A 12,771-nucleotide genomic window follows, 5' to 3' on the forward strand; every position below is an offset into this window, starting at 1 on the left:
TATATCAGGCTTCGGCTACAAAGACAATAGTTAGTAAATCACTTCATTATTGATTTTGGTCTTCTCATGGGATTTGTTGACAATAAGAAATATATAAAATATAGCCAGCCTTATCTTTTTAAAGTAAATTTGACCATTTTCAAGGCCCAGAGTGAAAACGCACACACAAACAATCCACACAACACAAGTACTTCTCATAAACATCAAAGGGAATATTGATCAGTTATAGAGTTATCCTACTGGAGTTGGAAAACACTAACTTGCCAAACACACAAAAAAACATCAATAATGGCAAACTAATTAAAGAAGGGACTAAATAATAAATAACTAATAGACAATAGAAAGCTCCTTGACGACAACAACATATTAGTTAAAGCTTCTGATGCACATACATGAGTGACAAAAGTGTGCAGACAATGAACATTGAGAGAGTGGCCATGCCAATACATGGAGACAGGTGGGCTGTTGCACTGGTATAACAAAATGATTTCACTTTTTAGCAAGCAAGGGGCGTCCTATTGATTTTTTTTTTGTTTACTCTCATGGTCAACCTGAATAATAAATATTCAGGTTTCAGTGTTTTCGCTCTCGCCCCAGGTGTTGATAAGTCAGTGTTTGCCCATGTGAAAAGTTATGAAGGCCACAGGGGGACATTTTCCAGGGACAGCTCACTTCTAGCGCCTCAGGCTGTTTGAGCTCACGCAGTTGGAGCGGACAGACGCCTCAACTTGTGATGATGGCTTGTGTCCACTTGGAGGTCCAGTCCCAGCCCAGGGACTCGACCGACACACACACCTGCTGCAAAACTGATGTGTGTGTTTGAGTGTGTGTGTGTGTGTGTGTTTGTGCGTGATATGCAGAGAGAGAGAGAGAGAGGGAGAATGTGGGAGTCTGTGAGTGTGTGCTTGTGGATATAAATGGCTTAAATGTTCTTCAAACGCTTTGCGCTGTTTCTACGTGTTTTAATGACGTCACCCACTCACCCTAACCTCGCATAGACGCTTTGCAGTTGCGTCACAGATCTCCTAGCAACCAAGTGTGGCACCGTAATGGCGGTCCCCTTTGAGAATAGGCAAACAAGTAATGGCCACAAATAACGGCTAAATTTAAAACAGGGTGAGGAAAAACAGCTACCTGAGAAGAATAGTTGAGGTTGGCATTGATTCAGTATTTCAGTAAAGGTGTACGTCATCGTTTCATAGTTTTGTAGGTATGAGCATGCACTACACCACATACTTATAATCTCTTGTTTACTTGTAATTGGGCGGTATGAACCAATGACAAAAAGGCAACAAAGTCAACTCTTGACCTGTACTTTGGACCCAAAAAATGAAACCACAGCTCTTAAATTGTCCATGAAAAGGTACATTATTTCCATAATGTAATGTATTTTTTCTCTGTAAACGTAAACAGGTTCATCTTAAAGGAGGGGTGAAGATTTATTTTAAGAGAAACTGTTTTGCAGGTTTTACAGGTGGGACTTAATTGACTCACTTTCTGTTGCATAGCTCTCGCATCAAGCGCTCGTCTCAGTCCAGCTAATGAAACCCTGCAGAGGAGGTCATAAACACCAGTCGATAAAGAGGTGGATTGGTCAATAGTTACTATGTTGGTTCCTAGGAAAGTAGGGTAGGTGTTAGAAACAGAGTCACAGGTCAGCGGCGTCTTTGGGAGCACTGTGCTGCTACTGCATCTACATTGAAATGCTGTTTTTGTACAAAGGATCCCACTGATTTCACTGTGAATTTTACAAACTCGGCTACCAAGAACTAGTAATTAGTCTTTAGTCTCTGAAGAAGTTTGAGCTGTAACTTCACACCTCAGCTAATCTAAACAAATTGGTTTAACAGCCAACTAGCCTGCAGGGTAGTGTAACAAAGCAGCAGATGTTAACAACATTCAAGTTGCCACTAAAGCTAAATCAGATGTGTTTATTCCCATACTTCAACAGCCTGTGTGCCGTAGAAGATAGCACTGTTTGGTCATGATACATTGAATGCTGCGTGCATGTTTGAGCTACCCATCTGTCAAGCATCCTTCCAGTGCACTTTTGGGATTCTGATACGCGATAGAACAACACACAGAGGGCATAAGAATGCTGTCAAGACGGAGCCCAGTTCTAATGAGACAGCAAATGTGTATGTTTACTAAAATAATTAGCTGCTCGTCGTCAGTGTTGTCCAAGAGCTATGGACCTCTGATACGGCTGCCAGCGGGTGCGTTACGTCACCTGAAAGCCTTCCGTAGCGTCAGATTGGCCTCACCACCAAAACCCGCTCGGTCAGTGTACTCGTCTACGCGCTTCGAGCCATTTGAGTTCTCCAACTGAGGAAGTCACTACCGAGCCATAAGGGCCTCCAGGCATCATCTGTTCTCCCATCCCTCCTCCCTCTGTCTCACTGGCACACTTTAAACTGCCAGTCTTAAAAGACTCCCACTATGTATAAGCCCATGCGGAGATACTTGTTTCATCCAAGTTAATTGCTATTTTTCTAGCGCTGTGATTGCTATTGTCAGTTTATCGCAGTGATTTCGTGTGTGTATGTGGATTATTTGTAAACGCGTATGTGCACGCTTGCTCGTCAAAGATGACAGCACAATATTCTGCAAAAAGGCTGATCGGCGTGTAGCTGTTGCTATAGCAACTGAGCAACCTGGCTTTGTCTCATCTTTGTTCATCTGAGGAGTTTTTTTTCTTTTTTCTCACACTAGGAGAGGAAAAAAAAAAATCCCCTCTCGTCTTTTTCCACCCCTCTCTTAGTTTGTTTCTTACTGCCACTCCAAACAAAAACTTGCTCAGTTGTGTTCTTTCACCTTGTGGAAAGTCTCATTAAAACACATGGATGAGAAACAATGAGAATACGGTGAGCGACAGCCTGTAACATATCGCTCATGTGACACTCATGTGCTATAATGCAGCACATTGTGCAGCAAACACCCACACACATTTTTTACAGGCCTGTTCGCTTCTTCTGCTGCTCTGCACAGTACACTCTATATACCATAATGTCAGACTCTTATCCAGTTAAACAGGCTTCTCATGTGCATGTTGCACTCTAGTGTTGTTTTGTGCTGAATTTGTTTGGTATTCCCACCTTAAACTATTGATTATTTCTTGATGACACCGTGCCAGTTATGCCGTTGATTGCATTCAACCGTTGATTGAAGCTTTTATCCAAACTGCCAAAGTGCTACACTCTTCCCATTTAGCTGGAGGACCTTGATGATTTTGATAATGACAAGAGTAGGTGTGGGTGAGATGACTTGGTGACAGTGCCGACAATGAGAATAATTACAATTTGTGTGAGTTTTTTTTTTTTTGTGTGTGTGTGTGTTGTATGTATCTTGTGTTGTTTTAACTGTCACACGCTCCACTTCGCTTTTACCCGCAGTAAAAATCTCTCCTCCATGGGGAATAGCAGTGTTTAGCGCTCAGTCAATCACTTGGAGAGTCATCTCAGTCTAACGTCAAATAAACTATATTTGGCTGTAAATAGGCTCCTAGACTCAAGTAGTCTCTTTATCTCTGCACACATATACACACCCGGCCCCCTCTGTTTAACCCACACACAGACAGAAACATATATTCCTTCATCTTTCAGTGTAGTTACATTTTTCTCTTTAACACACACACACACACAGAGCATACTCAACCCCATGGCCTGCTGTGTGTCATGTGAACGACCAATGGAGGAGGGGGAAGGAAGGCCTCGGTTTAATTAGGCAGAGACCAATCAGAGAAGATGGAGGAGGACACTGTTGTCTGGCGCCTTGGGGTTTCTCAGCTGCTGCATGCTCATCTGTCACACACACACACACACACACACACACACACACACGCATGTAGAAGCTATTCATCTGTTCGTCTTGGTATGCTGTTTTGGCATGTCCTAAAGTTTGTTTACTTGTTTATGCGACTGGATGTTTATACACGACCTGTGTGTAAGCATGTGCACGTACATATGCCTTTATTGACCTTTACACTTTCACTGCTTTCCACATTTCTGTTGTCTCATTGGAAGTGTGTTGCGTGTGTACAAATCTTTATAACTTCCATTCAGCATATATTTTATCCTCACGCCTAATGAGATATCATGACAACTTGGAAATATAGTAGTTATATGTTTTCTTTTCATGTTGCTGTTGAATAAAACTGGCAGAGGATGACACTGTTTTTCTTAAGGTCATGTGTTTGAACTTGCTGGTGTCGATGTGGAGGTGTTTGATGGTTAGGAAATGAGATTATTTTGATTTGATAAGACTTATTTATGGATCTACAAAATACACCAGTCCAACATGATCCCAAGATGTTAAAGTTGTAATCCTTAAGATTTCAGTCCTGGTTGATTTGGCAACACCTGTGGTTACCTTGGTAACAGCAAGTGAGGTTTAATACCACAGCAAACACTCCTTGAGCAGCTACTGTGTCAGAAATACCAACAGAAGACTAGCTGATGTATGTATTTACAGTGCAACTAAGCAAACTCACAACGTTTTAATAAAGAAGTCAATATAATTGCAACCGTGATCTGATTTCATGCTGAGCACGCCGTGAATAGTTCTCTATACAACAGCAAGACACAGTGAAGCAAAGTTGGAAATATCGCCTGCAGCTCTTCATCTAACAGCTCACCGTGGCTGCTGTTCCCTGTTTCATAACTCCCATGCAAAAATTAGTGATTAATGATTTACTGAAGAAAAGAATGCTTAAATGACAGTTGTCTTGTTTTGTATATGCAACAACTGAGACAGACGCATTGCGTTTCCTGTCAGGCAGCGCTAGGCCCTTCTGTTTGCATTAGCAGTAGTTTAATTCAGCTCTCACATGGTGTAAAGAGAGCAAACAGTAAATATTGAGGCTGATACAATTGTGCTGCGTTACATGTGTGCAGTGTTTCGCTGTGAATCCCTCTTGTTAGGAAGGCAATTCCACATAATTCCACTGAAATACACCCAAAACAGATGAATAGTTCAATCAAAATTTCACTCTTATAAAGAAGCTCTGGCCTGACCTCTGACTTAACCTCCAAAGGACAGTCTTCACAGGGAAAGTCCAAAGCAGCCTGTCATTTCTCAAGCGTATGCTTTTTTACACGACTGGCATGTGTGTGAGCATGTGAGTTTGTTCTTGTGAATGCTTGCTGACATAAATCTACCCTCCCCCGTTCTTTGAGGGATGGTAGGATTATCAGAGATTGTTATGGGAGACAGATAGCGACGTCAACAACACACACATACAATGATAGATTGCCCTGACCACGCTGCTGACAAGTCCAATCATCTGCCAGTCGCCAACAAGGCCGACAAGAAGCAGATGATGTCAGTTTCCCCTCTGTATTGAGTTATCAGGGTGATTGAGTGTAATTGAGCGATGCATCGGAGTGCGGAGAGAAGACACCAAGCCTCTGGAGAGACTGGAGGAGGAGGAGGAGAAGGGAGGAAGGGTGTTTCAGGAACCAGGAAATGCTATACGGCACCAGGGTCATGAGATTAGCACAGTCATTGACTTGCAGCCTCTTAATCAATTAATAGGATGATTGAGCCTCTCACCAGACGAAAAATTTCTCTTAACTGCTGCCGATGCAGTCATTCAATGTAACATCAATCATTGTTAAAAAGACGGAGAGAAAGTAAATGCAAATTATGAAATACAAATGACAGAGTACGTAAACACAATTAGAAGGTTGTGTGATCTAGGCTTTTTCCCCCCTAAAGAAAAAATCTTTAATGAACAACGTATACTCACTGGCCTCTTTATTAGGTACAACTGTACAATCTAATGCAATGCAATTAAAGCGATCTGATCGTCCTCCAGGTTCTATTCCCGGCTCTCCCAGCCCCATGTCTAAGTGTCCTTGGGCAAGACACCGAACCCTTGCTCCCGATGGAGGCCAGCACCTTGCATGGCAGCCCAGTGGCCATCGGTGTGTGTATTTACCATTTACAAACAACTGCAGGAAATCTCTCAATCATAAACTTAGAAAAAAAGAACCATCATCATTGCCAACTTAAGATTATGAATGGAGCTCCTTCTTTGGACTTCAGATCTGCCAGTTTGCAATCTTGTGGTACTTTAGCTCCACCCAATGAGGTCAAAGTCAACCAGTACTCTCAACCAGGAGAGAAAACAGTTTTCATCTGAAGACTCCAATCCACACGTTTTCAAGAGGGTTCTAGGAAGAACACTGCCATCTAAACAATCTAAGTGTCTCTGTTTCCTTTCAAATAAAAACACATAATGAAGAGCCAGTGAATATTCTCAACTTCATAGACAATTCATTTTTTTGGGTAATATTGTGGGATTTCCAGCTGAAACCAGCTCAGATCTCTTTCTCCTCTCTGCCTAATTGAAGTGAACCTCTTCTTTCCTCTCATATGGAAATCAATCTCAGTGCCCACAGTTCCATTTTCAAGGCATTAGGAGTTTGAGACATTGAGGAAAGGACATCGTTGCTTGTGTTTCGCTCTTTATCCTCACCATTCCCCAATTTATTCCCCAATAACTCCTCCACCCACCCGCACACAAAAATCCCCTCTACTCCCCTTTTTCCTGGCATTCATTTCCATCTTAAAAGTAACAATACTCATGAATAACTGTGCCTAAAGGTCCTCGGAAAATGACTCAATTATTACATATTTGATTCTATCTATCTATCCTTTCATCTTCTCAATTCAAAGCTGCAAATGTATTGACTAAGCTGTTTTTTTTAAAAACACACCCAATCTAAATTGGCAGTGACAGCCAAGATGAGAGATGAGACAGTGTATATTTGTGTGCGTGCTTATGAATAGCACAGAGCGTGTGCATACTTCTGTTTTCATAAAACCTGTTTATCCTTCAATGAGACATACACAAACAAGTGCGACAATTTACATTAAGTCTATGTTTACAGGTCTTGGGGAGTACCTGTGGAAAAAATGTGTATAAAACATTTTCTGGCTCCAGAGGGAGCTGCGCCAAGTCTGAGAAATTGCCCCAAAATAAATTGTTATTGTAATTGATAAATTGTTGGGGCAATGAAATACACTTGGGGAGTGGATAAGTGGGCTCACCAGACCTCTGTAGCCTGCTCTTCATCTCTGCTTGAGGCTTGCAGCTCAAGGCTACATTAGCCACGACCAGCATAACACACCGAAATCTCGCACTGAACAGCCAGTCGTCAAGTTGCATTGTGGGTAATGTGGAGGTTTTGACAAGGAACAATGCATGGAATGAAAAAGATGATATCTCTGGTTCTGCTGTATCAATTTTAATCCTTATGTAACTGTCCAGCGTGATTATGACAATGTTTTAGTTGTGCAATGCTAAACCAGTGGAGCGCTCTTTTAAGAAATGTTGGTTGGTGTTGTGAAAATATGGTGAAAATAATATTGATACCATGTTTTGTTTGGGTTGACTGTATTCATTCATTTCTAAATTGTCCAAATTTGAAGAGAAAATAACCTAAATAGGGCAGTAATATGTGGGCTTTCTACAGAAATTGAAATAATACACTAAGATAATTTTTGTTCTTAGTTTTGTGCACTTTCCCGTATCACCTATGACTTTGTCAGCATTTTCAGCATTTCAGCATATTGGCAGCCAGTGCTATCATCTCATCGTACATATCCACCACATAGAGCCGCCTTCACAGGCAACGCTGTGTAGGCCGCCATTCTGGTATTAAGAGGTGGCGCATAAATGCATCGGGTTGCTCAGTCATTGCTGAGTCCACTAATGGACCAAGCGAATGGTTTTTGTTGTGAAAACCTTTTGAAGCGAGAGTGCCTCACAATGGAATACAGGTAGCACAAAAGTAGCCTTATCATGCGAGATATCTGCATCCAAACATGCAAACAATTCAAACAGGTGGTTCAGACAGGACCTTGACATTTTGATTCTGTTTTCAGCCCATAGGCCCTAGAGAGTGCACGAGAAAGTCTTTCATTGTATGTATATGTAAATGCTCTGGAAACTAGGTTGTCTTTATAAGGGACGTACACATACCTTTGTTGTGTTTATCTGCAAAACATTGACTGACTATTTTGCATGTTTTTCGTCTTGCAACATCTATCTATCTATCTATCGAGACAATTAGGACAACATCTCGTTTACTGTGATGAGTTGTCAGTGAGTCATGACTAACTGTGTGCATGATATGCAAACAGCTGATTAAGTCTGACACCAAAATGTCAGTTTGTTGCTACAAAATCAACCCATTCCCCGAAATGCCATATGTGCTAAATGAATGTTTAATGTAAGACATTTAGTCACTTCTGAAAGACATGCTGTCAGTATTACCATTTAACAAAAAAAAGGAAGAATATAACAACCTCCTGTCTCTCCTGTGTCTTCCTCTCCAGATACTCTCTCAGTGCCTCGCTGGTCCCCACAGATTCCCCGAAGAGATCTGGGAAACTCAATAAAACACAGGTAGGCCTAAAGGAAAGCATGTGGGTGAGTGTGTGTGAGTTTGCATACACTCATACATCTGTGAGAAAATGCCAGTCCAATTACTGTAAAAAGGGCCTATTGCATAACTCATCTCAATTCTCTTTCTCTCTTTGTCTGTCTTTCTCTCTCACCCTGCTTGACTTCAAATGCTAGTGATCTAAAAAGTAAAACAACACCGTATTAGTTGTGGGATCTCAGCAACCTCCAGAACGTGGGTGTTTTGCCTGCTGAAAGTCAGCGAGGTGGTAAGAGAAGCTCTAAGCCTCATCATAGGCAGCCAAACTGAGCGCAAATGTAATTTATAGAGCCGTTATTTGAAGATTAAGGCTGGTTTTAAGAGAAATGCCGTTATTCCATCCAACAATCTCCTTGATGTGCCAATTTGCATATTTCCAACGCGTGCCCTTGATCGCATAGTTGGCCTGTTAAGATGAGCGCATTCGTGTTGCTGGTACACAATGCACCGATTTGGCTTTAGGGCCTCCATTGTGCTGAAAGAACATTTCTTTATGCAGAATCTGCCCTTAATGTCACATCATCGTTCATATTTGACAGCAGAGTCCACTAAAAAATCCGTCAGGGGTTGGATTGAGTCGTGCCTCTCAATTGAGGCGAAGGAGGGGCCTAATAAAGAAATTTGGATTCTGTCAAACTACATTAGTCACCTGCCATTAGCCAGCCAGCGGCACTGCTGGCACCCAGGCGTCGCATCAGTAAATACAGCCAATAGTTGCATACGTGCTCAAACCGCTCAATCAGTCTGTGCAGGGAATTGGTTGCTATTGCGGAACACATTGTGGATTTGTTTGTTTGAGAAGTGAGTATGTTGGACCCTTTAAGAGTGGCTTGGGCCTCTGAGCTCCCATCACTCGGACTGATTGTTGTATTGATGTAAACCCTATGGCCTCTGTCCGGCGCTGTAGAGCGACTGCGTAAGATGCTCATTTGCACAGAAGTTACTGAAAGATGAAAATGAAATGAAATGAAATCAGTAGGTAAGGGAGATTAGGAGGGTAAACACTTTTACAGGAGTAGCTTCTTCAGGCATCTATTATCCTCGTGGAAAGGTTACGCAGGCAGTGTGAGGCCTTTCCTTGGCAAAAGCCGTCTGTCAGAATGAGAGAACGTTATGAAAGGCAAAAGGTCAGAAGCAGTGTTCTCCTCACGGTAATCCACAGCTCTTACATGTCATATAGATGTGCAACAAGCTGAAAGTGAAGTCCTGACGTTTTTAAATGTCCTTATCTCACTCTCTCTCTCTCTCTCCTTATCTTTTGCCTGCAGGTTTTCCACAAAGTATTGGATGTCCCAGACATGCATAGTATGTGGAAAGGGAATGTTGTTTGGACTGAAATGTAAAAACTGCAAGTAGGTATCAAGACTGTTTTTTGTCTTAATGTAAGTAGTGATACATATTCACTGATATCACTATCCTTATTTCATGAAATGAGTGTGTCATCTTGCTTGTCTTTTGTTTGTATTTCTTCTGATTGTTTTTCTAGGTGACACATGTTTAGGAACTTTTTTGTCTTTGTCTCACCTGAATGAATTAGCTAATTTAATCTCTTGTCTGTTTTTCTACATGCATGTTGATGCTCACACTTGGCATAGGTTTCACCGCTGTGTAAATAAAACTAAAGCAATAACAACAACAACGAGACAAACACTAAACAAATGTCCTGCCGTTTTGTATGCACTCAGGCTGAAGTGCCACAACAAATGCACCAAAGAAGCCCCACCTTGCCATTTACTGATCATACAGCGAGGCGGACGAGAATCCCTCAAAGGTATTTGTTTATGTAACATTTCAGTTTTCATGAGCCGGGTGTCATATTAGATGTTTCCTTTGTGTAAGGGTAATATGTTGTCATTTCCAGTGTTGTAATTACATTACAGCTACTAATACACATACCACAACATTTTGGGAGTCAGCTTGTTTCAGTCTCACCGGAAGTTTGATGTGGGGTTGAATGGCTAATGTGTGTGTGTGTGTGTGTGTGTGTGTGTGTTCAGTAGATCTGAAGGTGTGTTCAGACAGAGAGGAAAGTGAATTTTCACCGTGTGTCATTCACACAAATTTGACTGCTGGACTGTTTGTGCGAAGTGTGTTGATTTTCCTCAAACAGCCAATAGATGTTAGCTGTAAGCTTGCTAGAAACGTAGACACCGATTGTGTGTTCAGCTTCTGACAGAACTCACCAAGAACTCCAGCTCTTCATGTCATTTCCATCCAGTCTCTCTCCTTTTCCCTCTCATCTCTGTTTATGAAGAAGATTCATAAAGGCCTCAGTCATTTTCGGCTTGCCCAACATATCCTGGGCAAATATGTGTCCGATCATGCCCACGTGCGTCTTTCCATCGACTTTGTGCAATCAAGCTGCCTCCAAAATGTGCCTCGTGTTCTGTCTGAATGCACCTTGAGACGTGTCAGCTTCGTGCAGGCGCTGAAGGTGACGCGAAACAAGCCTCGCCGTAATTCCAGAGTTTACTGATTTACATGTTGTGTCTTAGCTGCTAGCTAGACACGCTCAGCGACAGTATGTGGACCATGTGTTGTGTGCTGTCACCATGGCTAAAGCAGCTGCTGATGATCAGTAAATATCTCTAAAATGTAGACTGGCTGCTTGTTAAACCACAATGTCATGTGTGTTGAATACAGAATAATATGTGATGTGTGTTAGTGGAGGCTTTGGAGCACATTTAACAGAGCTGGGCCGATCGTGATTATTCATATATTTTTGAATGTGTCCTTCGAGATACTGAAGAGACATTTTTTTTCAGTTGAGTCCCCATTTAAGAAAGTTAAAGAGCCACTGCTGGTTTAGGCAGATAGAAGGTTATCTACTGATTAATTAAGCCACTTAGGTTTGACAAATGTGACTGCGTCATGCACTGTTTGTACTGACACAGACAGCACTGAAAAAATTCCTATTATCTGCTATCAGAATTGAGATTCTTTTGTCCTTTCTCTGCCTTTCCCCCCTCCCTTTCTCCCTCAAATAAGACCACCAAGGAACAACTCAAGGTAAAGAACACTAATTAGACTTCCTCTACCCTGCTTTATTAAGAGAAAGTGACAGTTTCTTAATGACATAGCTTGCTTAAGGAAACTCTTTTTCTTAACAAACTGTCTGCATGCGATAACAAACGGATGGTGTTCAAGAAAGGGCAGTTTTTTCATTTCTCACGTTAGAAGCAGGGCCTGATAAAGAGTTTCTCCTCATTTTCCTGAAGTTATTAGGCGAGTATTGTTTAATTTCAGTCTCCCACAGAGCTTCATTGTTCCCCTGTGCTTTTTTTCCTGTAGTAGCTCGTCTGGTACGGACCGAATCAGTGCCATGTGACATCAACAACCCGCTCAGGTACACAGACCTGCACATCAGTCAGACGCTCCCCAAAACCAACAAAATCAACAAGGTAAGTGTAAGAAATAAACCATGTATTACAATCTGTGTATAACCTGACATTCTTTCCATTTTTTGGGGGGCTGGAAAATGGTTATGAGTCATCGTGTCTTTCCCGGGGGATCATGAAACTGTACGAAAATATCTTCAGCAGTATTAATGTTTACGCAGATGGATTTGTTTTCATACACTGAATTTTTTTCCAGGCAGCAAGATTCCCATGGTGGTAACACTATGATGGAAATCTGACCTAGCCTTACACTGCTGGATTGGCACTGTCCAAAGTCCTGTTAGTCTTCCCTATTAGATTCCTCAGACTTCAACAGTGCACCTGCAGTCCGGTTTTTTAGAGCAGGACAATTTTAAAGCTTTCATGATCTCTGATGTGACCCCACCTAGTAAATTTAAGGACACCAAAGAGATGAGAACAGCCACAAATATGTTTAATATGTTTATACAACTGGTTTCTCTAACTTTCTGCTGTAATTTGTCAAATGATTTTTCACTTCCTATGGCTGATAATGATTTCCAGTTGAAGTCCAAATCCCATGATTTTAATTGAGCAGATAAGACGAAATTGTAAAGGACCAAATCTCATCATTACAAATTGCATATACTTTACATCATTTCAGACCATTTTTCAAACCATACCCTAAATCTTCAGATTGATTTCCAACCTTCGAGGCAGCCATTGGCTTCCATTCATTTCAGTAGACTACAAAAATGATCTTACACAGATGTGCTTGAAGAAGATAATCCATCAAATTGAAAGTGTGCTGTCTCTATATTCTTCAGCTACATTATCATCACGTTGCAGTTAAGAACTAGGTTAATTTTGAAACTGTGCATTCAAGGATGCTCTGACATCTGAGATATAAGAGTTGGCTGCTGAACAGAAGAACATTTGTCATTTTTTTTCCACAACAAACTGTT

At 41.5% G+C, this 12,771-nt stretch overlaps 1 protein-coding gene across 2 annotated transcripts in view; it reads left to right on the forward strand.

The window, feature by feature from the left end:
• The window catches only part of ksr2 (kinase suppressor of ras 2), an 85,890-nt gene that overhangs the window by 52,949 nt on the left and 20,170 nt on the right, over window positions 1–12,771 (forward strand). The window contains exons 7-11 of one of the 2 annotated variants that reach the window (XM_070904452.1): window positions 8,344–8,413; window positions 9,719–9,802; window positions 10,136–10,221; window positions 11,439–11,459; window positions 11,742–11,851. In XM_070904452.1, the coding sequence (XP_070760553.1) occupies window positions 8,344–8,413; window positions 9,719–9,802; window positions 10,136–10,221; window positions 11,439–11,459; window positions 11,742–11,851 (371 nt within the window). The remainder of the gene's footprint in view (window positions 1–8,343; window positions 8,414–9,718; window positions 9,803–10,135; window positions 10,222–11,438; window positions 11,460–11,741; window positions 11,852–12,771) is intronic. The other variant, XM_070904453.1, reaches the window with a different exon arrangement.

This window comes from Enoplosus armatus, chromosome 4 (assembly GCF_043641665.1).
Source record: "Enoplosus armatus isolate fEnoArm2 chromosome 4, fEnoArm2.hap1, whole genome shotgun sequence".
Taxonomy (NCBI): Eukaryota; Metazoa; Chordata; class Actinopteri; order Centrarchiformes; family Enoplosidae; genus Enoplosus; species Enoplosus armatus.